This window comes from Astatotilapia calliptera, chromosome 20 (genome assembly GCF_964374335.1).
Source record: "Astatotilapia calliptera chromosome 20, fAstCal68.1, whole genome shotgun sequence".
NCBI lineage: Eukaryota > Metazoa > Chordata > Actinopteri > Cichliformes > Cichlidae > Astatotilapia > Astatotilapia calliptera.
In genome coordinates, this window is record NC_137441.1 from 3,307,879 (window position 1) to 3,332,437 (window position 24,559).

Below are 24,559 nucleotides of genomic sequence, written 5' to 3' on the forward strand. Positions count from 1 at the left end.
CGCCCACTAAAATCCTTTTAAAGTAAATAAAAACCCCTTCTGACAGTTTCAGCTGAAAATAGTTTGACTGGTAAAGATTTTTATTGAAACAGTGTAAACACATTATGATTGATTAAGATGACATGTTTCAAAGACATTCACAATACATCATCTGCAAGTTTGTTGTTGCTTATTTAAGATATTCAATCAACCACTTAATCAGCTTAGCAAGTTAGCAAGCGTAGAACAATAATTAATCAATAAGCAAAATATGAAATCTTTAAGTCGTCACAAGTAATTAAAATCATGATAAATGACAAACTGACCAAACAGCATGATTCAAGTCTTAGTAACAAGAGTGAACATATATTAAACATATTTTAACTTCATTAAAAGGAACAGTGATGGCATCAAACAACACTTTGACATTTTATCTCATGTAAAGAAAACAAACTAAGTACAATACATTTTTTGAGCAAGCTAAAACTATGTTGCTGTTTCATATAATTTTAAAAAATATAATTCTGGAAAACGTTCAGACTTCTGAGATGCAGAATCTCAAAGGCCCAGCAGTACTTCTTGTGCCAGCTGCCTCAGGAGTTTTTATGCAGTAACCCAGTGTGCTCATCTATCACTGTATACTTTAGATCAGCCACCAAGCAGGAAAAAAAAGACTGCAATGCACTGTGATGTCTGCAGAAAAAATAATTTGTGCTGACTCGCTCTCGATTCAAGATTTTTACAAATCCAGTATCAGGAAGCAGGAAATATCACTGCAGAGCCATCACGCCCTCCTCACAGCCTGATCCAGCTCCTCCCTGCTACAGAGCAGTGCACGCCAGGATGGCCGATCGGAGCAGCTGATAGGAGAGGAGGTGGCAGTAGGGACTGAGCTGACATGGCATAAAATAAAACAGAAAGTTCACAAGCATCCATACATACATACCTTACACATACTGTATATATATGAACTAGTTATGCATATTTTAGATTTGCATTTAGGCATACGTATTCGATAAATAATCGAGAATCTCTGCACCATAAATGTGCTATATGTGTTTTTATTGTCTGTGACATTTTGATGTCAGGTTGTCAGTACTGTTGCTGTCAACTGTGTTCTGTACACTGAGAGCAAGGGAATATCTGGAGCCCCCCCCCCCCACCCACACACACACACATATGATTGACCAGTATAGAACACTTATTAATCTATAGTCTATCTAAGTTCACTTGCTAATGTAAACCTGTGAACAAATTGTGGTTTCCTGCTAAAAGCAATTTAGTTTCAGGCAGTACATGGTGTATTATGATGATTTAGTTTCATATTGAATAACAAAAAGTTTACTGGATCTATTTATTAAATTCCTGGCTAAACTTGGATCAGGGTTAGGTTAGGTTAAACTTCCAAACTAATGAAAATGCAGAGTATTTACATAGTAAACTTTGAAGTAAATGGCAGAATAAAACATTTCAACTTGGGGTTTTATAATAATGTGTTTTAGTTTTCAATAGATAATTGAAAGGCTGATTTTATTGAGCTCTCTTTTACGTCTTTGTGATTGCTCCTTAGCACTTTTCATGCAAACAATAAACAAAGCTGGTTCGAAATGTCAACATCTGGTTCGATTTCCAACAAAAATATCCATAATCCGGAGAACTGTTCACCTTCCTGCTGCTACACTCCACTTTTCTCTTTTATCCAGCTGCGGTATTTGGTAACTCGGGTGTAGACACCAGGTCTGAAACTTAGAGCACAGCCTTTGCCCCAGCTCGTCACGCCTGCCAGGAAAAAACGCCCATGGGAGTTGGCGACAGACAGGGGCCCGCCAGAGTCACCCTGAGAGTTAGAAAGAAGAGTCACAGCAGAACTTGACATTCAGCTCACTTAATTTACTGAGAAATATCTCCGACTGAATCCCAACAAGCATCACAATACAAACCATGTGAATTTCTGAAGGCTTTTACACACTAAAAACTGATGTTATTTTGCTGGAAGGATTTGTGGAATTTCTTTTCTTGAACCAGGCTCGATTTTCTGATCCGAATAATCATATCGCTGATTTTGGAAATCATATGAAGCTGCCAATAAGAGCTCAAACTGCCTTGCAATGTGTACGACAGCTTTACTGCTGTCTTTGCCAAAAAGTGATTTCTGGTGTTTGCAGGAATTTAAGGTCTTATAAATAACTTGTTGACCTAAAATCTGTCAAAAATAGGTCAATCACATCTCTCATGAAGAATATCAATTAGCCAGAAAGTGACTTTTATATATGCTTTAATTATCCAGGTAAAATTAACATTGACATTGAAAATGTATTTTAAGCTTACTTGAAGTGATCAAAAAAGACCTGGATTGATGAGAATATGGGTACAAATAAAAAGAGAAGATATTTGAAGAATATTATGAATATTATGAAGATATTTCAAAAACAGACAATTTCTTTGTTTTATATGTAACCCTGTCATAAATCTTTTTCACGACAGTCTTTTTACTGATATAAGTAAATATATCAGACGTAAAAAAGAAAAACCCACAGACAACCATTGGAAATCACTTTTTGGCACAACACTGGCAACAAAGGAAATTTCTACAAATCAACTACAATAATTTCTACAATCAAATCAGTCGATCTGAGTCGAGTCGAGTCGTGGCCAGTCGATCAGAGTAGGCACTAAAGAAAAGGTGCTAACAACCAGATTGCAAGCATGTGTGAATGGTTTGTACCTGACAGGTATCCACGCCTCCTGAAAGGAATCCGGCACATAACATGTTATCTGTGACCCTGTAATACAGGAGGAGATTACACAACCGACTGCTGAAGATCAGAATTTCCGCCATCTGGAGGACACTCGCTGAGACACCTGAGAGACAACAAGATCAAATCATGTAGAGCTTGTGGATGAATAACAAAAAAAATAGATTCTGTTTGTAAAAGTTTATATTAAACCAAACTACCTCCACAGATCTGCTCCCACTAACTACTCAAATGTTTGTCTTTCTCATTATTTTATTCAAACTCATCACTTCCAGTGTGGAAAGAGCTTTGAGACGGGCAGTGTTTCAGTACTTCTTTATTATCAGCTCACCTCCCTGCAGGGTAGTCCCCCAGCCGGTGATCCAAGCCTCTTGGTCTGAGTGGAAGTAGTAGGTGGAGGAAGGCAGGCAGATGGGTCTGATGTGCTGGGTTAGGCTGACTCTGGTGTCCAGCTCCATCAGAGCGATGTCATTGTCTTCAGTGTATCTGTTGTAGTACCTGTGAGCGATGATCTGCTTCACACCCCTCTTTACTGTCCACTCATTGGTCTGGTTCTGCACATGGAGGCCTAAAAAGGCCTCCCATTGGTCAGCGTGAGAGAGCCTGTATCAATAAAACAGACAAGGCTGTAAACAACTTCTTTAACCTCAAATCTGGAATTGAATTTAAAATAAAATACTGAATTAGATCAATGATTATTAGCCATTCAGTGAAAAGACTAACTGTCAGGGATTCTAACAGCTAGTCCTTTTACTGAATGGCTAATCATGTAAATTAATAAATAGATCATTTTAAATTTATTTCTACTTATATTTAAAGGCATCTTTACTTTTACGTGGTTTTAAACAAAGCATTAAAAGGATTGAGGAGAGACTTGCATAGCCTCTTGTTTTTCTTAGTATTTAATGATGGCACAATAAACTACCTTTTGCCTGTAATAAGTCACTTTTGTATAATTAGTTTAAATACTCTCCGAACTCTGTTGACACTGTAAAACTGTCAAAGTATGCAAACGTTAAAACAATGTTTTGAACTGTTCCAAACTCAGAGTAAATTTGTTTGTTTGTTTGGTTTTTTACTGTCTTAAAAGTACAGAGTTTGTCTCCTGAATCCAAATTGGGAGTTGGTTCCCACATAAGAGGTGGCTAAAAGGCTCTGACTCCCATTCTACTTTTAAATATCCTGGGAACAAAGGTAAGCCAAGAGTACAAGACTTAGGTACCTGATTGTTCAAGACTTTAGGCAATTGTTGTTCTATTTCCCCGCTATATAAATAAAATGAAATTGAAATGAAAGTTGAATTGACCTTGTGTGTGATTAGAAGGGTTTTAATTTTGATTTTGGATTTAACAGGGAGCCAATAAGGAGAAGCCAGTACAAGAAAGAGATGCTCTCTACTCCCTGTCAGTGCTCTTGCTGCAGCTTTTATGATCAACTGAAGGCTATACAGGAAGTTTTTAGTACCGCCAGATAATAACGACCTACAGTAGTCCAGCCTAGAATTAATAAATGCATAGGCTATTTTTTTTAGCATCACTCTCAGGCAGGATATTTCTAATTGTAGAGCTACTACTGCAAGAAAGCACTCCTACATTTCTGTTTAACATACACATTGAAGTACACATGGTGGTGAAAAATTCCAAGATTCCTCACAGGAAGCCATAGGAATGCCATTTAGAGAAAGTATACAATAATAACTAATAATTCAAAAACATAATGGGGTTCTTAGGATAGAGTTACATAACCTCCACATATTATTTAATATAGTCCACTACTTATTGGCAGTGAAAGCCCTTTTCAAGGCCATATTAACAGTGTCTGTCACACATGAATTGTTATAAAAGGATCTGTGACTGGCCTCAGACTACAGACTGAAACCTTACCTGAAATAAATTAAGCTGATCTGTCATTCAAGGTCATCTTCTGAATCTCGTTCAGTGTGTCTAAATGGCAATCATTAAAAAACATTTTTGTTTTTGTGAAAAAAAAGCATCCAAAGTGAGGCACATTGGATGCTCGGGGTTAAAATTTTGGGTCTGAGATGGAATTTCAGACGACACAACCAAAGAGTGAGAACTGGAATCCCAGGTAGAGAAAACTAGCATTGTACTGGAAGCTGTCTAGAAATTCCAGAGTAGATGACTATGAACGAGAGACTCAGGCAAGGTTTTAAAATTTTAGATGTCTGATCATGGATCCAAGTACAATCAATGATCAAACATCTGAACACTACTAAACACTCAGTACTTCAGATGGAGGAGCTCCTACTTGTAAACTGTAGTGTCTTGGACGCAGTGGGCAGCAGTCAGCAGCCAGCGGTCACTCAGCACAGAGGCTCCACACACGTGTCCTAGCCCCTTGAAGTGGAGGCTCACTTGCCAGGGCCACTCACCCACACTAGCTGACTGACCTCCCACGATACGAGTGCTACTGTACAGATTCGTCCCGCAATCTGAAAGCAAACACAGATCTCAATGTCCAAGTAACTAGAAAAGTCACACTGCAACCATCTGTGGGTGAGTGTGTGGTAAACGTACCACAGTTAGCCTCGTCAGAGCCGTCCTCACAGTCCTGCACTCCATCACACTCTGGGTTCAGTTTACTGATGCAGAGTCCATTACTGCAGTGGAAGGTGAACGCTGAGCACACTGAAGCTAAATGAAAGGAGACACACATGATATCAGTCCCTAAGAAAACTCTAATACAGTCCCAGATTTAAACCCAGTGGGAGTTTCCCCCAAAGAGGGACAAAGGACCCCCTGATGATCCTGTAGCTAATCACATGAGCCAAGGTGTGAAAACGGGTGTGGGTCACAATCAGCCAGGGTTTCGAGTGAGCTCATTGTGAAACCTGGCCCCACCCTATCATGTGATTTCCTGAGGTCATATGGCCCAGCGTGTGAGTGGGCGTTAAGGGGTCTGGGAAGGGATCTTAAGCTTATGTCTTCTATATTGTGTGATGATTCATGTGCCGAGTTGATTTTTTTTTCTATTCTCAAACTGATCTCCCTGTTGGAGCTCAGTCTGGGGGAGTTCTTTTTTTTCTCCTCGTCTTTCTTCATGTTGTGCATTTTCCATTGTTATAACTCTCTGACCTGTCTTCCCCATGTGATGTTTGTGTAATGTATGTATAGTCGGAAGGAATTCCTGCGCTGAAGACACGCACAACTGTCGTCTACAAACTTTGCCGGGTCCTGATGATTACCCTCGTCAGTGGTCCACAACTTAACAGTGTGTGGCTGAGCTTCAATCGACACTGGATCTTTGAGTGACCTAGTCAGTACAGCCCTGGCTCTGATATGAACCTGTCTTTTGCTCTTGTCTGTGTGAACGCTAAATTGATCATCATATCCTGTTTTATTAGGAACCTGAAAAGGAGTGTGTCACAGGAGAAGAGCATTATTGTAAATATCGAGTGTTGGGTTTTCATCTTTCACACCATGGACCACGAGCACTGTGCGGGAGTCGGGAGTACCATGAAGAAGTCACGTCTTTGGAAACTGTTACATTATTTATAATGAATAGTGAGTAAACAAACTAACTGTCACTAACCACAAAGTCCTGCATTTGGGTCCTGTTCGTGCCCTGAACCTGACATGGGGAGGTAGGTAGGTAATTGGCGGGGTAGGGAGGTGGGCAGGGTGTTGACATGCAGTTGTTGCTTGTGAAATGAACTATCAGTTGTATGTCTGGGACTTTCGTATAAAGAAAAGAAAAAACTGTTCTATAGATAAAGTTGGGGGGGTGGGAAGGATTCTATCAGAATATTTACTTCATCTTCTTTTAAACAGGCTTTGTGTAGCTTTTAGCTCTTCTGAGACCAATTCAAGTTGAGATTTAATCCACATTTTTTGCTAAACCTTCTTTAACTCCTTTTACACAAAGAGATCTTTGATGGTTTGGACTCACTGCAGTTGAGCTCATCACTGTTGTCTCCACAGTCATCCCTGCCGTTACACTGCAGAGTCTTCTTGATGCACCGGTTGTTGCTGCACTTGAACTTTCCTGGACAAGCTGACAAGACAGAAAAAAAATCCCTTCATCTATTTGCCTAGTTCAGAGAATGCTGCAATCCTGTAATTAAACATTTATAAAATAAATAAATAATTCTATTTAAAATGATTTGGGTTCAGGCCTCCTCCTGGCATCTCCACCTCTCTGCTCATGTCATGGTCCAGAGTCTGTGACTCCGTGTTTATGTTTAGTTTATTAGTATTCTGTGGTTTTGGTTACCTTGGGTGTTTGTACTCTTCTGTTTCATGGTTCATGTTCCTATGTTCTGTGTCCCCCAGTCTGTGTTAAGTTGGTGTGTTATGTCATTGTGTGTATGTGTTTCCTGTTTTATTGTGAAGGTCTGCGTCTTATGTGAGTGTTTTCAGTTTGCCTCCCTAGTCTCGTCACGTTAATCACTCCCAGCTGTGTTCCCCACCTGTGTGTAATCTCCCTGTGTTCAATTCAATTCAATTCAATTTTATTTATATAGCGCCAAATCACAACAAAAGTCGCCTCAAGGTGCTTCTCAGTGTTCTCTGAGTGTATTTAAGTTGTGTCTTCTGTCATAGTAGTTGCTGGTTCGTCTGTGTTGTTTCCCCTCGGTCTCCCTGGGTCTCTCCGTATGTATTTCCCCAGACCTCCCTGCATCTTCGTTTCTGGTTTGTTTTGTTAGTTTTACCCAGTTTAGGTTTTCCTGTTTCACCTTCACCCACGCCATTGCTGTTTGTATTTTCTTTTGTTAAATAAATGGTAAATGGCCTGTATTTATATAGCGCTTTACTAGTCCCTAAGGACCCCAAAGCGCTTTACATATCCACACATTCACACACTGGTGATGGCAGCTACATTGTAACCACAGCCACCCTGGAGCGCACTGACAGAGGCGAGGCTGCCGGACACTGGCGCCACCGGGCCCTCTGACCACCACCAGTAGGCAACGGGTGAAGTGTCTTGCCCAAGGATACAACGACCGAAACTGTCCAAGCCGGGGCTCGAACCGGCAACCTTCCGATTACAAGACGAACTCCCAACTCTTGAGTCACGATCGCCCAAATAAATACTCACCTGCACCAGAGCTGCCACCTTTTGGGTCATTTCTACAACTCCACACGTCTGCCACACCGCGGTCGTGACAGTACGAACCAGCCAGCATGGACCCTGCAGCACTCAATCCGTCCGAGGAGCTCCAGGATGACATCAGCTACAATGTGGAGATCCTCCTCGGGCTGTGGCTGGAGAATCCTCCGTACGAGCTTCGCCGCACTGTTGAAAACCGGCTACAACGGCTCTTTTCCGGCCTGCCATTGCTTCTAAAATCGCTTCCTCTGACCATGCAGGCTTTTCTCCGGCACACACCTCACCTTCTCTCAGCCACTCCTGCCTTGCTGCCCAACTCGCCGGATGTGATCTTGCCCGGCCCGTCGGAGCCGTCTGCGGGGAGGAAACGCCGATCGCGCCGCCGGCGCGCCACCCCACAGCCGGACGTTCGGGCTTCTAATTCGCCGGCTGTGGTGAGTGAGGACTCTTTTCCGTTTTCGGACTGTGTGACTGTTCATTCAGGGGCGGTGTTCTGTGCGGCAGATGATATTGTGAACAGCATATCACCTGCTCAGCAGCCACTCTCAGCTCAGTTAGCTGCCCTGCAGCCACTCTCAGTTCTGTCTCCAGTGTCACCAGTGTCACTTTAAGTTCAGTCTCCAGAGCCTCCAGTGTCATCTTCAGTTCAGGCCCCTGCGCCTCCAGTGTCACCTGTAGTTCAGGCTCCAGTATTACCAGTTTCACTCATTCACTCCATGCAAGTCTAATTTCAACTCAAGGTGCTTTTCATAGTTTAGCCGCCATTGGCACAGTTTGCCGCTCCAGGGCTTCCCCAGAGGCTAGGTCTCAGTCCCCAGCTCATTCTGGACCCCTGAAGTTTAAGCAGCCACCTGAGAACTGCACCATGTCAGCGTTGCCTGGGCAGAGCCAGTGCTCAGTGCATTGCTAGTCGCCTTTGTGTCAGCTAGTGGCCTCCATGACTGCTGGCTTAGTAGTGACTTCTGCTGGAGGGTCCGTAGGACCGCTCCGGTCTTCGTCTCCAGTCTCCGCTGGAGGGTCCGAGGGGCCCGTCCGGCCTTCGTCTCCTGTCGTCGCTGGAGGGTCCAAGGGATCCGTCCAGTCTGCAGCGCCTCCGGCTTCCACGCCACCGCCTGCAGTGCCCCCGGCTTCCACGCCGCCGCCTGCAGCCTCGTCTGGTCCAGCTTCAGAGCCGTCAGCCTCGCCAGCTGCAGCCTCATCATCCGCGCCAGCTGCAGCCTCTGCTTCAGCGTCGCCTGGCCCAGCCTCTGTGTCTTCAGCCTCGCCTGGTCCTGCCTCCGTGTCTTCGCCTTCAGCGTCGCCTGGTCCTGCCTCGTTTGGGTCTGCAGCTAACCGGCCACTTTCTAGGCCACTGGCCAGGCGCCATCGCCGTCGTGGGCGGCCCCCAGACCCTCTTCGCCTGAGTGGCCGCCGTTGCCTTCCGCACGGCCGGCCCCCGGTCCGCCATCGCCTGAGTGGCCGCTGTTGCCTTCCGCACGGCCGGCCCCCGGACCAGTGCTGTCGTCGTCACCGTTACCTTCCACATGGTCGGCCCCCTGAACTGACTCCTGTGCTGGCCGGCCCCCTGACATCTTCTGTTTTGGACTCTGTTTTCCTGTGCTCTGGTGTGCTTCTTTTCTTTTGGTTTTGGACTCGTGTTTTGTTTTTCTTTTTGTCTTTTGACCTTCTGGTGCTCCTGTTTTGTTTTTGCCATGAATGAGGAATTCCTAATAAGCATGGGACAAAATCTTGTGCTGTTCAGTGGTAACACTAATTGTCTTCAGAGCAGTACATCAGGAGTTTAAATCCCAACCACTAATGGCCTGTATTTATATAGCGCTTTTTTACTAGTCCCTAAGGACCCCAAAGCGCTTTACATATCCAGTCATCCACCCATTCACGCACACATTCACACACTGGTGATGGCAGCTACATTGTAGCCACAGCCACCCTGGGGCGCACTGACACAGGCAAGGCTGCCGGACACTGGCGCCACCGGGCCCTCTGACCACCACCAGTCTAAGGTGGTGGTTAGAGGCTAAGGCCCCCAGGCTACATATACCAAAGCTATCCAAAGCCTACTTCAGTATATGAGAAAGAAATATATAAATGAAGCAATGCCCGCTCGGACGTTGCCTATATTAACAAGATCCACATCAGGTGTTGAGGGGCACGGCATGTTAATGAGTGGCCACTGGAACCAGGTTATGGTTCCAGTGGACAAGCTATGAGAAAGGGTATTATCAGAATGCTACTACACCAGTTACCCCTATGAAAGAGATTACATGAGGATTTGGGACCTATGAATTATTTAACGCCACAATTTACACTTACACTCAAACATATAGTTGCTCACTGTTCCAACATCTGTAAGAGTCCACAAGAAGCAACTGCTATTACTTTCTATGAGGTCTTCTACTAGAATATCTGAATACTGCATTACAGACAATCCCCCTCTGGCAGCACCATGTGGAAGGTCCTGTCCATTTGGCTAGGATAAACAAGCACATGGCTCAAAAATGAGCAGTGCCCAGAAAGGAATTGGCTGAAACACTAGAGGGGCAAAACACCATCTGCAGATAGCACATTCACTTCCTTTCAACCTGTGCACTGCCTGGATTGACGAAGAAAGCCTATGAATTAATGTGTCACACATTGGTGGCCACAACTGCCCGTGTGCTTAATGAATAACGCAGGCAGCAGAAACCCAAGAAAGAAGAGGAGCAAGAAAGTGAACCATCGTGAAAGGACGGGCCCCTGCATGGCATGTAGCAACAGCAGAAGAAGTGGCTGAGAAATCTTCCCAACAGCTGGACCTAACGACAGCACAGAGACACTGATCACAGCACAAGAACAAGCTTTAAGCACAAGATCGATAGAGACTGGGGTCTACCACAACAGGGAAGACCCTACGCTAGCAGGCAGGGCATACATGAAATGCCACAACCTAGTGGCTGACAGTTATATTTGTGCCACAAAACCAACCAATCACAGACTTGGATGCAAAAAATTCTGATTGGCTGTTTTGGTCTCCAGTCAGCTCACTAGCCACTGTAGCTAAACCCAGGCAAATATCCCAGAATGCATTTTGTCCAAAGCTCAAACGAGGCAGTTGTGGAGGAACGCAGAGTGGCGGAGTTTGAAATATTACTCTTTCTGGGTCACAACATAAACTGTGTTCATTTCTTCACTCAAAATAAATGTCTGCTCAAAGTGCAACACTTATACAATTTTTTTTTTTTAATTTTTATATACGCTCTGAATAGTGGCACAGAAATAACGCCATACTCCACAGATGCTCGACCTATTACAAAGCCATGATTTTGGTTTACTGCGAGTGATTTCTTTTTCTTTTTTTTGTTAGTATCCAAGACACGTCACACACAAAGCACAGTCACAAAGAAAACCCGTGTTTGTGTCTGGACTCACTGCAGTTGATCTCATCGCTCTTATCTCCACAGTCGTTCCAGCCATCACATTGAGAAATCTTGCTGATGCACAGGGTGTTGTTGCACTGGAACCTTCCTGGACAAGCTGATAAGACAAAAACAAAAATCATGTCATCTATTTATGTCATGGTACCAGAATTTTAGACTTCTGCATTCTATTTTTTGCAGGGTTATCTTTAGTTTTCTTCTTAGTTGTTATCAAGGTTTCTGCTTTGGCTCCAGTTGTGATTATGATAGTCTGTCTTTCAGTAACACTGCTTCTCCAGTAAGAACCATGTATTATGAAGTCTTCTTTCTGTGATTTTTCCTTGTTTAATCGCTTCCTTCTTTATTTTGCCAACCCTAGTCACCTGTGTTTAGTGTTCTGTTTTATTTTGTCTTGTTTCCCTGATTAGTTTCAGCTGGGTTCCCTCGTGTTTCCTGGTTTTTCAATGTTTTCAATACTTTCCTTTGTTACCTTTTGGGTTTGGATTGCCTTCAATAAAGAGTTAATTTAATTTAATCCCTGCCTGACAGTCTGCATTTGGGGTCCTCATTCACACGCACACACACACACACACACACACACACACACACACACACACACACACACACACACACACACACACACACACACACACACACACACTTTACATCAACTCTGGCTGAATGAAAATACCTGTGCTCTGAAGCTTCAAGTGCCACTGAAAATCCTTCAAAACTGTTTATCAAAATATCAGAAGTCTATGAAAGCTGCTAAATCCGCCTTCTTGTCTGGTCTTATTTTGACCAATTGCCACAAGCCTCGCTCCCTTTGTGAATTTTTTTAAGGTATTTTATTGATAAAATTACAACTTCAAGGGCCCAGCTTTTATCGGTACTCTCACATCAAGTCCCAGTCCTAAATGCTTTGCTGTCTTTCAGCAGTTTGAGCCTGTATCTCTTTCGGATGTAGAGGAAATAATTGATCACTTAACAATCTCCATTCCCCATATGATATTCTTCCTGCCCGTAATTTCAAGGAAGCGCTGAACACTATTGGGCCCTGGATTTTATGTATATTGAATGCCTGACTGTCTTCAGGTTGTGTACCGTCTGCCTTCGAGCATGCTGTTGTACAACCTGTTATTAAGAAGACTAATCTTGATTCTAGTGTTCTTTCAATTTAGAGGCCAATTTCTAAACTTCCCTCTTTGTCAAAAATCCTGGAAAAGTAGTATGTAAACAACTTCTTAGATACCAGTGGTATTAGTGAAAAGTTCCAGTCTGGCTTTAAGACCAACTACTTGATCTAACCTTGATCAAAGAATGTTATTGCACTGCTGAGTCTATTCAGTCTTCTAAATCTCACTTAAAGACTCATTTTTTTACTTTGGCTCTGACTTAGGTTAGTTTGACTATCATTTGGCTGGTTTCTATGTTTTTCTTGTGTTGCTGTTGTTTTGCTGTTGGTAAATGTGTCTATTTTTATTGGCTCCTAACTTGTGAAGCACTTTGATTGCCATTGTTGTTTTTAATTGTGGTATATAAAAATGTTTTGATTTGATTTGATGAAATGAAATATGTAGAAATTAAATTTCTGCTTTACTCACTGCAGTTTTGTTCATCTGTGTTGTCTCCACAATCATCAATCCCATCACACAGCCAAGATTTGGGTTTACAGTGACCATTTTTGCATTGTATCTGAGATGCGTCACATGCTAAGCAGAGAAACAAATTGAACACAACAACAATAAAATGCTACAGACTGAGAGTGATTTACAGTTTTTTTGAGGTCAATTCCAGTTGATATTTAATCTGGATTTTTTTTTGCTAAACCTTCTTTTATTCTTTTTAGACTTCATACAAAGAGATGTTTGATGGTTTGGACTTACTGCAGTTGATCTCATCGCTGTTATCTCCACAGTCGTTCCAGCCATCACACTGAGAAATCTTGCTGATGCACAGGGAGTTGTTGCACTGGAACCTTCCCGGACAAGCTGATAAAACAAAAAGTCCCTTCATCTATTTGCCTGGGTTGGAAAATGCTGAAATCCTTTTATGAAAATGTTTTTTAAAAGTCCTCTTTACAGTCAGTTGGGATGAAGGCCTCATACTCAGCAGTGAAACCCTGGTCAACATAGGAGGAGTCCGAGTTAAACGTAATGGTCACCTTGTTGCTTTTGATGGTGATCACTCTGCTGTTTAAGCCATTGCCACACAACCTACAACAAAAAAAGAGATAGACAGACACACACTGAGCTGTCTGTCAGTCTGTCCATCTAAACAGACATACATACAAGTCCTAAAATAGTGTTTTCAACACAGTCTAGTGACAGGGGATGAATAACTAATACTTTCAGGTAGAGTACATAATAATGGAGTGCATTTATATAGCGCTTTTCAAGGCACCCAAAGCGCTTTACAATGCCACTATTCATTCACTCTCACACACTGGTGGAGGCAGCTACAGTTGTAGCCACAGCTGCCCTGGGGCAGACTGAAAGAAGCGAGGCTGCCATATCGCACCATCGGCCCCTCTGGACAACACCAGTAGGCAAGTAGGGTAAAGTGTCTTGCCCAGGGACACAACGGCCAGGACAGAGAGCCCGGGGATCGAACCGGCGACCTTCCGGTTACAGATGCGATTCCCAACCCCCTGAGCCACGGTCACCCATACAGTGTGATTCTGTTGAATAACACAGAACAATACTCGTCCAGCTACAGAGAAGCTTCATGACCAAACAGCCAAATGTATAAACTCAAGTTTGTTCCTGAAATGTAAATTTGAGCCAGAAATCTGAGCTACAGACTCCTCAAATAGATCCAATCAGTCATAAGCTCAGGTACTTAAATCCCCCCACCCCACCCACTCAGTGTGCAATATCACTGATCACACTCCACCTCACAATGCACCTGCTCCTCAGAGGGCATGTATGTGTATGTATATATATGTAAACGTGTATGTGGAAATATGTGTGTGTACATATGTACGCATGCATGTATGTATGTGTGTGTATGCATGTATTTATGGGTGCATCCATGCAGGTGTATGTGTAACTTGTACATATCTTTCTTGTGTACATTTGTCTGTGTTATTGTGTAAATACGTATGCTTTTGTGTACTTCACACACATGGAGAGATGCCAAACTGCCTTTCATTGTTTTTGTAACAATGGCAATAAAAAGCTATTCTATTCTATTCTATTCTAGTCTATTCTACATGTTGAACTAGTTGGATGTGAGAGAGTAACTTCTTATTTGTACCAGAAAGAACACCGCTCCAGTAATGTAGCCAAGAAAAAACAAAAGAATATGTGACTTTTTCATGCAAAGCATGACTGCACAACTTACTGATGTGTGGCTCAAAGGTTAGAACTGAGTCTAATTTTACCCCCTTTAGATTGTAGCAGTTGGCTTCACATTAGCATGTATGGGGATGAATTTCAAAATTGTTGATGTAACTTTCAAGTAATTTTTCAAGTGGCCTTGAGCGAAAGCTTTGCAGGCATGAAGAACAATGACCCATGAACCATTCAAGTATAAAAAAGGGATGGGGCAATGTTGTGCCAACACATAACCAACTACAGTAATTCTACATTAATTCTGATTCTGTGGTCATCACCCAGTGTGCCAATGGTCAGCACAAATGCAGTAAGACAATTTTTTTTTGTTTTAAGCATGCTGTCAATTCTAAAATAGGAGTTTTTCTACACCTGGGTCTGTATGATCTCAGATATTAGGAAAATCCTTTATATGGTCACCGTGCGCACACAGCTGTGCCTGTGAGCACACAACCTCCATCCACCTGCTGTTCCAACATTCTGTTTGTGAGCATCAGTTCATTAGTAAAAAGTTGGCTTTTTAGAGAGGAGCTTGTTTCAGACTGCGCTTAGAGGCTACATCAAAAGCCCATTATCAGATATATTATTATTATATGAACAGTGAATCATGCAAAGCTACTCTAGTCCAGTCCAATAACAAAAAATTGAGATGAAAATGAGCAGAATAAATCAAATTTAAGGCAATATTCACAATTTGAGTGATCAAGTCATAAAACTCTTCTGACACATTGACTTGTGGTCTTTATTTGGGACTTGCTGACTCAGAACTCTGCAGTCTTAATTTTGGACTCATGCAATCCCACCACTGACACGGATGATGTACAAAGTCAGTAAAAGGAGGCATAAACTGATGCTTACTTACCTTTCACCGTTGATGTCAACATAATCATGGGGGCAATGCTCACTTTGATTTCCCACAAAGAACTTTTTGAAGTCAACCTTCACAAATTTTTCCTTTGCAACCTGAAAATCAAATACAGCTCAAATGTGATTATTAACTGAGAAAATGTTGTGAAAATGGATGTCAAGGTCATCACAAATCTGATGTAGATGATAGCAACCCCTTATTCATTTTTTTATTCTTAATTTTTTAATTTTTAATTTAAATGAAATTAAAATAGGATCCTGAGGACTTACCTCGATGTTCCACACACATGATGTGCTTGGAGGGTAATTGGAGGGGAAAAATGGTGAAGAGAACAAGCCTTTGTCTTCAGTCATTGTGCCACCACAATCTGAACAACAGATAGTTCATCACTATACTCAGCTTCCATCTATTAAGTTTCTAATATCACAAGAATCAGCAGAAATGTCAGGAGATGGCGTTTACACTGACACAACATAATCCTGCAGGTCAACTGAATTCTATTTCCGTACACATTCAAGTGCATAATCCCAGTTACAGTGACATGTTTTTGCCAGTGAGCTCAAACTTATGGGTTTTTTTTTATTGAATAATTATACATTTCTGAGAATGCATCAGTTTCTTGGAAGACAAAATTACACATTAATCTATGTATATAAGTGCAATATTATTTTCATGAAATTCTTTGAGACCCAGTGAAAACAATTGTTTCTTTTTTTCCTTAAAAAAACATGAAGAAGTGATAACTGTTCACAATGTGTCTGCATTTACTTAGTTTAGTCACAGGAATCTGGAAGTAGCTTGCTTTGAAGCCAGGGAAGTTGTTCTCCTCATTTGTGACCAGCGTCAGTAACATGACGTTTCCAGAGATGAAGGATAATGATTTTTGAGGATGACCACACTGTCTGAGAAAAGAACGGATATATTAACTTTTAAAGAGGAACTTTAAAGAAGCCTGAAAGGCCTGTTTTATTTCTGATAACACAGAGCAGTGATACCACAGTCCTGGGGCTGGATGCATGTAAAGATGTGAAAAAGAAAAAAGAAAAAACATCCCAAGCATTTATAAAGGAAGAATGTGTCATAAAAATACACAGCTCTCCCATATAGCTCAGACCAGATCTACACAGTTTGGTTTTTAAGTTAGGCAGGAATTAAGGTAGCTTACCAAACTAAAACATCTATCTACATTATTACAAACTTAGCGTTCAAAAACTTCTTTGCAAACAAATCCAACAATAAAAAGAACGAGTGTACCGGTACCTTTCTGCCTTTTCCCATACACATAGCTTTAGCTGTGAATTTGCAAAAATTCATGCATCCACCCCTGAAGTATATCTGCCCATCACTGTAATAAGCTAAAATCTCAAACACACAGAGGTAGATGACAGTTTAAATTCTGGGAGAGGGATTATTTGTCTCACTCTGTCAGAGCACGTTTCTCTATGGGAGCCAGCGAATCATAGGCTTTGATGAAGTCGTGCTGACAGTCGTCCTCCAAGATCAGACTGTGGAAGTCGAGCCTAACTCGGTGGCCCGGGTCCGCACGAAGCCTCCACTGCAAGTTGAGATTTGGAGGATAAAGATAATAGGGAAACCCTGGAGAATGAACAAATCCAGGGTTTCTGACGTGGATGTCGAAGAACATCCTCTCTGAAAATACATTGAAAAAAGTTCTTGTTTGACCCACACCAGCACTCCCATGAATGCATCACTTTTTTTTCCCAACAGGATATGAAGATACAAGCTTTTATATTTTGTAACCTATTTACCTCCATAAACAGACTTCTTTACATTTTAATTTTAATAAAGTTATATACTTTACTACACAAATGCTTGCAGGTAAACCAGTTCTCACCAGTTAATGGGGTCCTGGCCAAGCGTTGATCTATAGCTGTGAACACAAAAATACATTTATTAAGACACCACATATCAGTTCTTCACTACTAACTCAAATTTCATGATGCTGAAAATGTTCAGATAAATACTGGTGGAATTTTCTTTTTTAATCATGTATGATTTTATTTTGCTGTAATGTAATTATTTATTATTCAAGGTCACTCTGGTTAGCATTTGTTCAGTTAAACACATCAAAACTCACATAACTATGACAATAATGATATCTTGTTGTATCACACACTTCTTTAACAGTCTCATAAAGTCCCAAATAGTGTACTTTTTGCATTTTCAGATAAAAGCACTTTTGTGAGCTTTTTTGCCACATCAGCTGTCGAGCATGACACCTGAAACTTTTTTGCAATAGTAGCAGCACACACTGAGGCTACGTCCACACTAATTGTTTTCTCTCCGTTTTGGCCTCCCGTCCACACTGAGACGGTGTTTTCACTGATGGAAAACGCTCTCAAAAAACGCATGTTTTCAAATCTATCCGGGCTGGTGTGGACGTAGCCTGAGTCCCCATTGCCTTATTAGATACAACGCAGCAGTCTAGCAGCCACTAGAGCAAATCCAGTGTTTCAAAGACTTCAAAGTTTCTCACCACTGGGAGACAACAGTGATACAGAAGTAGATATGTTATTCTAAGTGGTCTCCAGCAAACATCAGTGTTGCATGTACCACACACTATAAGCCATTTTCAGCAGTCGTGCAACCACTTAGGAATCCCTGTTATATTCTGAATCATTTAAATCAACTAAAATCCCGCTGTGAGGGAAGTGGATACCAGAAGATCTCAGATATATGTTAACTTAATATTTTTTAATAAAAGTAAATATGGTGCTTTGAGTTCAAAGGCTCATATATTAACCTAACTTAGATCATTCCTGCACTTTTCAGAACTTTTGAGATGGTTGAAGAAATGTGTCCTCTTATGGACTATGTGCATCTTCCTGTCTCATGCTGCCATCTGTTAGTCACTGCCGAGTCATATACCTGTTGGAAGTCTGAACTACTTCCTTGGCCAGAACGACCGCTTGACCAGAAAGCAACATTTACTCCAGGAACTCATTTACAATGGCAATTGATTGGGTAACAAACCACAAACAAACCTGTAAAAGAGTGTAAATTGCATGGATCTATGAGCTGTCAAACCTTGTGAGATGATGCTGCTGATGTTCAGGGTGTCACTGGGTTTCAGCAGCCCTTGTCCCTGTTGGCTCCATTCACTTTCTGCTGGAGGCTCCAGAGATTCAATGGCTTCATCCACAGTGGTTTGCTGAGGGACGGGGACATCAAACTTCGACTCATAATACACCACAATGCTGTCGTCACCGCTGTCACCCTCACTGCTCCACAAGACACAGAAAGGATTTATACAGACTTTATGTGCCCCACTGAACAAGAGAGTTCAGTATTTTAGGTACAAACCAACCCACCATATTAAAACCAACCATTGAATACTCTACAGATGTATAGAGTTAGCAAGTTTTGCACATAGTCCAAAAAAATTGAATCAATAATCAGGTTCAGACCTCCTGTGACATAAAAATCAGCACAGAAAAGGGCTACAGCTCAGCGTTTAACATCATAATCCCAGACATCCTCAAAACCAAACTGGCCATATTTATAAAACCTAATTTATGTATTCAAAATATTAATATGTGCATTGCTGGTAAATATGGACCCAATTTTGAATACCCCTTCTTTTTTCATACCTCCCAGTCTTACACATGTGGTTTTAGTGTCAGGGTCACAAGGTTATGTTTAGGCTGAGGTTTATGATTAGGCATTCATTTCTGATGGTTAAGGTAAGCGGCTAAGGAAAGCATTGTGTCAAAGACAGGTCCCCCCTAGGATAGCAACACCTGATATGCGCATGCGCGTGCGTGTGCGCATGGCTGGGCATGGCTGCCTTCTGACCACCCCGGGAGGCCATTGCATCTTGATCCATGTCACAGTTGCACCGACTCTAATGAATTGACTGTTGATTCAGCACCTTAACATCTTCAACTAGATAAGCTGATCACAGTGAACAAATGACAAACACACAACATTTAACAGTCAGCATGACACCATGGCCCCTGACAGGCAGTCAAGTTTCTATTTCACAGTACCTGAAAGCCTGGACGGTGTTGCAGTTGAAGTATTTGGCCAGCATTGAGTTTTTGAAGTAAATCAGTTTCAGCTGAAAGAGAAAAAAGTCACACATCATTGCAGCGACTTCCTTTAATTGCCTCAACAAAGACAGAAACACACAACAGAGGAAGCCACAGGTTTGTGATAACATCAAGATTACAATACAGATTCATAGCAAGCAGTCATTTAGCAAAATGAACCATGTTGTAACTGAATCATTAAGCAGTTAACCCTGCAATTTAATCAGGTCTCATTGTGTGGATATATGCATGAACTGCTTTAATTCTTTGTGGCACAGATTAAACAACAAGATCTTGATCCATCTCGACAGGATGGCATCACACAGTCGCTGGAGATTTGTCACATGCACAGTGACATGTGAGACTGTGCATGTGACAAAGACCAGTTGAGACCAGTTGACTACTGTGAAGTCAATGTCATGTTCAAGAAACCAGTGACATGGTGCAGCCACGAGAAGTTGAGTATCATCATCGAGCCCAAAGAGGCCCAAAGTGTACCAACAAAATATTCCCTACACCACTACACCACCACTACCAGGATGAACTGTTGACACAAAGCAGGATAGGGCCATGGTTTCCTGCAAATACTGACCCTACCATACAAATGTAGCAGAAGTCAAGACGCTTAAAACTGGGCAATGGAAAAAAAAATTCATAACATAGAAAAAAGTCTTAGTTTAAAAATGTGAGATGTTTTCTGTCTTCTATTGTGAATAAAATATTGGTTTATGAAATGTACAAATCATTGCAGTCCTATATTGTACAGTTCTTTTGATGTTACTGAACAGCCACAGTTTCCTGTTCCCAGCCGACAGGAGACGTACCCAAAGTGGATTCAGAGATGCTGTTCTGCAAACCTTGGTTGTAACCAGTGGTTAAAGTGATACATGCGATACAGCATACATGGAGAACACCCATCATGCCGTGAGTCTGTTAGGTCTCACCTGTTGGCTGACTTGAGCGGCCAGCTGAGTAAACTCTGAGCTGCTGGGATCTTCATGCTCTGGCAGGAATCGCTGGTTGCTGATTCCCATGGAGCCGATGTAAATTCTCTGCACCGTGTCATCGTTGTGTACTGATGACACATATGGATGTTTCAATATTGAATATATAATTACCAAAATTTTCAAACAACTGTTTGCATAGAAAAAGCCATAACTAGCTGTGAAAGTCCAATTCAGAAAAGTCACCTGGTGTTATACCAATTACTCCAAACCAAGTTTCCGTTTATTTTTATATTATATTATATTATATTATATTATATTATATTATCAAATAAAGAAGCTGATGTGTTATCAAAACAAGTGTCTGCATGTTTTCACTTCATGGATGAAGCAGGATGAACAGGTGAAAGAAGTAAACTTTTTCAGTACTTGGGGAAAACAAAAAAAGCAATATTATAAAATTAACTAAAAAAATATATAAAGTTCCTTATAGTTTGTGGCTGTGACTCAGCAGGTTGAGCAGGTCATTTGCTAATGACTTAAATGTTTGGTGCTTTGATTCCTGGCTGCTACTGTCTACATACCAAAATATCTTTGGGCAACACACTGAACCCTGGGTTGCTGTTCATCAGGGTGTGAATGTTAGACAGAAAGCACTTAGAAGCAAAAAAGCGCTCATATAAATGTGTGTGTGAAATAGAAATGGTGTATCTCAGTGCACAAAGTAGTAGTATTAGTAGAAAAGCAATTTAACTGTCCACTACATTTCTGTAATCCTACTAAATCAAAGTTCAGACTCTCAGATTGAAGACCCAGTTGGAATTTTGGCAGTACAATCACTAAATCTGCAAAAAAAAAACATCACTTAACCCTAATCCTTGTAACTGTAAAAAATAGAAGCAACAACTCCCATCATTCTGAAAAGAAAGTTCATGTGCTCTGTTAGCCCAACCATGACTGTGGCATTGACAGAATGTCCTCTTGACAGCACAGTAGGACTGATATAGATTGTATAAATGGTGAATGCAGAGGTCTCCAACTCATAAAGAATTGCTGGGTCTTTGAAGGATACCTGCTGTTACTCCACTGAGCTGAACGAACTGCACACCTTTACAAATGAGTAAAGTTTAATAAAGTCTACTTACGATTAAGCGTCACTAAAGCCAGAAAGGATACTATCAGCAGACCGACTCCTATCGACAACCTCTTCTTGGACAGACTGCAGTTTGTGCAACGGTCACCATACTGCAGACAGGAGACTGTTGTTAGAGTTTGCTCAAGATGCAGATTTGGTCACTTAAAGAATCAAACAATATATTATAAGGAAGACAACGACATTGATCAAGAAACATCTTAGGACTGGAGTCAGCACAAATTGACTCAGTCAGTAACAAAGTCCTGCAAGGATGCATTAAAAGAAACACACAAACAAGGATTCTCTATGACAAACATTTAAGCTATGGAAAATATGAACTATAAGAGGAAGCTTTTGGCTGCTGGCAATGAGACAAGGGCAGAGAAAGTGAATTGTAATCGACACTTAAGGAACGTTTTATTTTATATATTTTTGTCAAGTCAGAAGTAAAAATATTGAAGAGGAGAAGGTGAGTGCTAAGTTACTGGGAAACACTAGATTAGTTAAGGTTTGCTAGCACCTGCATCCATAAAGTGTACAGCTGAATTACACACATACAGACAGCTGCTCATTGTTGTTAATACATTTCAACATGTCTCGGTCCTGGGTGGGTGACCCAGTGCTTTGAGTTTCTTGTGTCTCTGAGTTTTTGTATTAGGATCTTAGTTCTTTGTTGCCCCAGTTTATTCTTTAGTGTCTTAGTTTGGCTTTCTTGTATTCTCTTTAGTTCTCTGAGTATTTAGCTGCACTCTGTGTCTCCCTGTTATTGTTCTCTGTGTTTCTTAGTTGCTCTGTCTCCCCTAGTCAAGTCTGCGTCTGTGTTACATTTCCTGTTTTACTTTGAAGGTCTGTGTCCTACGTGAATGTATTGAGTTTCGCTTCCCTTGGGTCTCGTTATGTCCGATTTCTCCCAGTTCAGTGACTTCAGTTAGCAGCTGTAGCTACAGCCACACTCCCAGCTTCAAGCCTTAAGAGTATCCAAACCAACAAGTGGTCTAAAAATGGTTAGGGTTATTTTTATGAAATAAAACCAGTTACTGCGACTCATGTCCACCATCTGGATTAGTCACTGTTTTCATTAATGCTATTTTTAGGCAGCCTTCTGATGACAGCCTGAGAAATTACCCCAACTTCTCGCTATAAGTGGGCGGTTTCTCAAAAGGCAGAAATTCAACCGTTTCCTTCTCTTTTTTTTTTTTTACTTTTTGTGATTAGCGTTAGGGTGGAATAAAATGATTAATGAGATTCTGTCTCTTCTAAAGAGAAAACAGTGGTGAGAGAAAGACTACAAGACTGTGTGCACAGATTATTTAGCGGTGCACAGAATTTGGAACCATTAACAACATATTAATATAAAACAAGAACATCTCTGTTTTTTAATCTAAGCTGAAACCAACAAACCTGTTCCTGATGTGACATAATGGGCAGGTTAACATTACAGATACTGGACTCACCTGTCTGGTACTTAAACTCTCCTGTGAACCCAGTAAATCCACAGTGTCAGTGTCCCAACTCATGGTTCCCAGGGGGCCTTAAAAAAAGATTCAGTGTGGTTTATTGTCCTCTTTATTTTTATTTTTATTTTTCTTTATTTAAAGATCAGCAGGTCTCTCTCTCCCTCTCTGGGTAGAAACCGACGGGTTTGTGTTGGTTCTTATTCGAAGCTCAGTTCTGGAAAAAGACTGAGTACAGAGATGAAAGATGAGATTGGTGGCCTGTTCTTTAAACCGTATTCAGATTCTGATATATGTATGAATCATCCTAATTTTAATCACATCAAATTATTAAGACAGAAAAGTCTTGAGTTTTTGAGATATTAATCTGAACATTAATATCTCAAAAACTCTCTAAAAAGATCACATTTTCACCGCTCGTCCTTTTCTAAATAAATCTGTTTAATTTGGGACAGTTGCACTAAAAAAGTCTGAGTACCAGATGGTTGATACATAAGTCAGACCCATGTTTGGGCAAAAGACAACAAGTACCATTTTTTTTAAGTGGTTTTATAGAAAACAGTACAGCAGCAACAGTTTTCTCCTTTTTGTACAAAGTTTGTCTTTCATGCACTTTGACACTTTAGTTGGTTTTTGTTTTTACATGTTGCTATGATGTAGTAAAGAACAATCACAGGGACTTCATGAGTTTCAAAAAGTGTTATTTGCAAATAAATAAATATTTGTCATTGGTGCCGCGACCAAAACCTCTGACTGACGCTCACACTCATTTCTGCTGATGCCCCGCCCCCACAGGATGTGTGTGGTCTGTTCAAAAAGAACTAAAAGAAAACATATTAATTTAAAAACATTTTTCTAAGAATGCTGACATGACCAGATGTATATCTATTTTCTAAATGTCATCACTATTTTACCTCGCACCATAATCCTTTCTAAACCAGAGCGCATCATGGAAACTCATATCTGATTGTTAGTAGAGATTTTGCACTTGAGAAAAAAGATGATAAACAACAAAATGATTCTGGAAACTAACAGAAGATGAATTTCATTAAAAATTAAAACAACAATAATGCATATTAATCCAAATATAAGAGATAAATGTAGTAACGCTGTGAGATCATATTTGTATTTGAGAAGAACTCGTTTAACTGAAGATCTGATTTTTTCTTCTTTTGAAAGCTTTAAATATCCTACTTGTCCGTTGCTTCTGTCAGTGTGGGAGCAGCAGCACAGAGTCTTTAATGTTGTGTTTGAATGCAACTTCAGCAAAAGTGACTTAAACAACCACAGTAGATTTATGTGTCAGAATAACTTAACAATTTAGTTTATTTTACCGTCTGTGGGAAAATAGAACTTTTGGCTCAGCTAATTTAAGTATCCCAATATGTCACAATGATACACCAGTATTCACAAAAGGCAGCAGGGCTGAGCACACCGCAGCAATTTTTCACCACCTCTTTTAAAGTTAAAAAAAATTTTTTCCTTCAATTCAGCCGGCGGGACAAAAAATAAACGACATAATAATATTGAGTGCGCAGCTGCAACTCAGCTGCTAAGTTGTACCTGCTCCA

At 41.0% G+C, this 24,559-nt stretch overlaps 1 protein-coding gene and 1 long non-coding RNA gene across 3 annotated transcripts in view; one reads left to right on the top strand and one right to left on the bottom strand.

Annotated features, from left to right (window-relative positions):
• Nucleotides 1-24,559, top strand: part of LOC145423319 (uncharacterized) — a 412,017-nt gene that overhangs the window by 289,102 nt on the left and 98,356 nt on the right. The gene's annotated exons all lie outside the window — the stretch shown is intronic.
• LOC113013417 (suppressor of tumorigenicity 14 protein homolog) lies at nucleotides 58-23,562 on the bottom strand. 2 transcript variants are annotated; one of them, XM_080295616.1, is made up of 21 exons: nucleotides 22,989-23,562; nucleotides 21,545-21,644; nucleotides 20,400-20,530; nucleotides 19,414-19,484; nucleotides 18,452-18,645; nucleotides 17,259-17,294; nucleotides 16,825-17,053; nucleotides 16,172-16,305; nucleotides 15,673-15,770; nucleotides 15,398-15,498; nucleotides 13,283-13,416; nucleotides 13,087-13,191; nucleotides 12,805-12,912; nucleotides 11,214-11,318; nucleotides 6,645-6,749; nucleotides 5,273-5,389; nucleotides 5,004-5,187; nucleotides 3,067-3,338; nucleotides 2,705-2,841; nucleotides 1,645-1,816; nucleotides 58-872 (listed from the first exon to the last, which is right to left on the bottom strand). In XM_080295616.1, the coding sequence occupies exons 1-20, from the start codon at nucleotides 23,049-23,051 to the stop codon at nucleotides 1,655-1,657; spliced, it is 2,586 nt and encodes an 861-aa protein (XP_080151742.1). In that variant the 5' UTR covers nucleotides 23,052-23,562; the 3' UTR covers nucleotides 58-872; nucleotides 1,645-1,654. The 2 variants fall into 2 exon arrangements, with proteins under 2 accessions (XP_080151742.1, XP_026010081.2); XM_026154296.2 differs by having other exon boundaries at nucleotides 58-1,816; nucleotides 22,989-23,561.

Bases quoted from the DNA above. Each gene is read 5' to 3' on its own strand.
- LOC113013417 (XM_080295616.1), bottom strand. From the start codon at position 23,051: ATGAGTTGGGACACTGACACTGTGGATTTACTGGGTTCACAGGAGAGT. The intron at 19,485-20,399 runs GTGAGACCTAAC...TTTCTCTTTCAG, and splicing joins CCGCTCAAGTCAGCCAACAG to CTGAAACTGATTTACTTCAA. The intron at 5,188-5,272 runs GTACGTTTACCA...GTTTGCTTTCAG, and splicing joins CTCTGACGAGGCTAACTGTG to ATTGCGGGACGAATCTGTAC.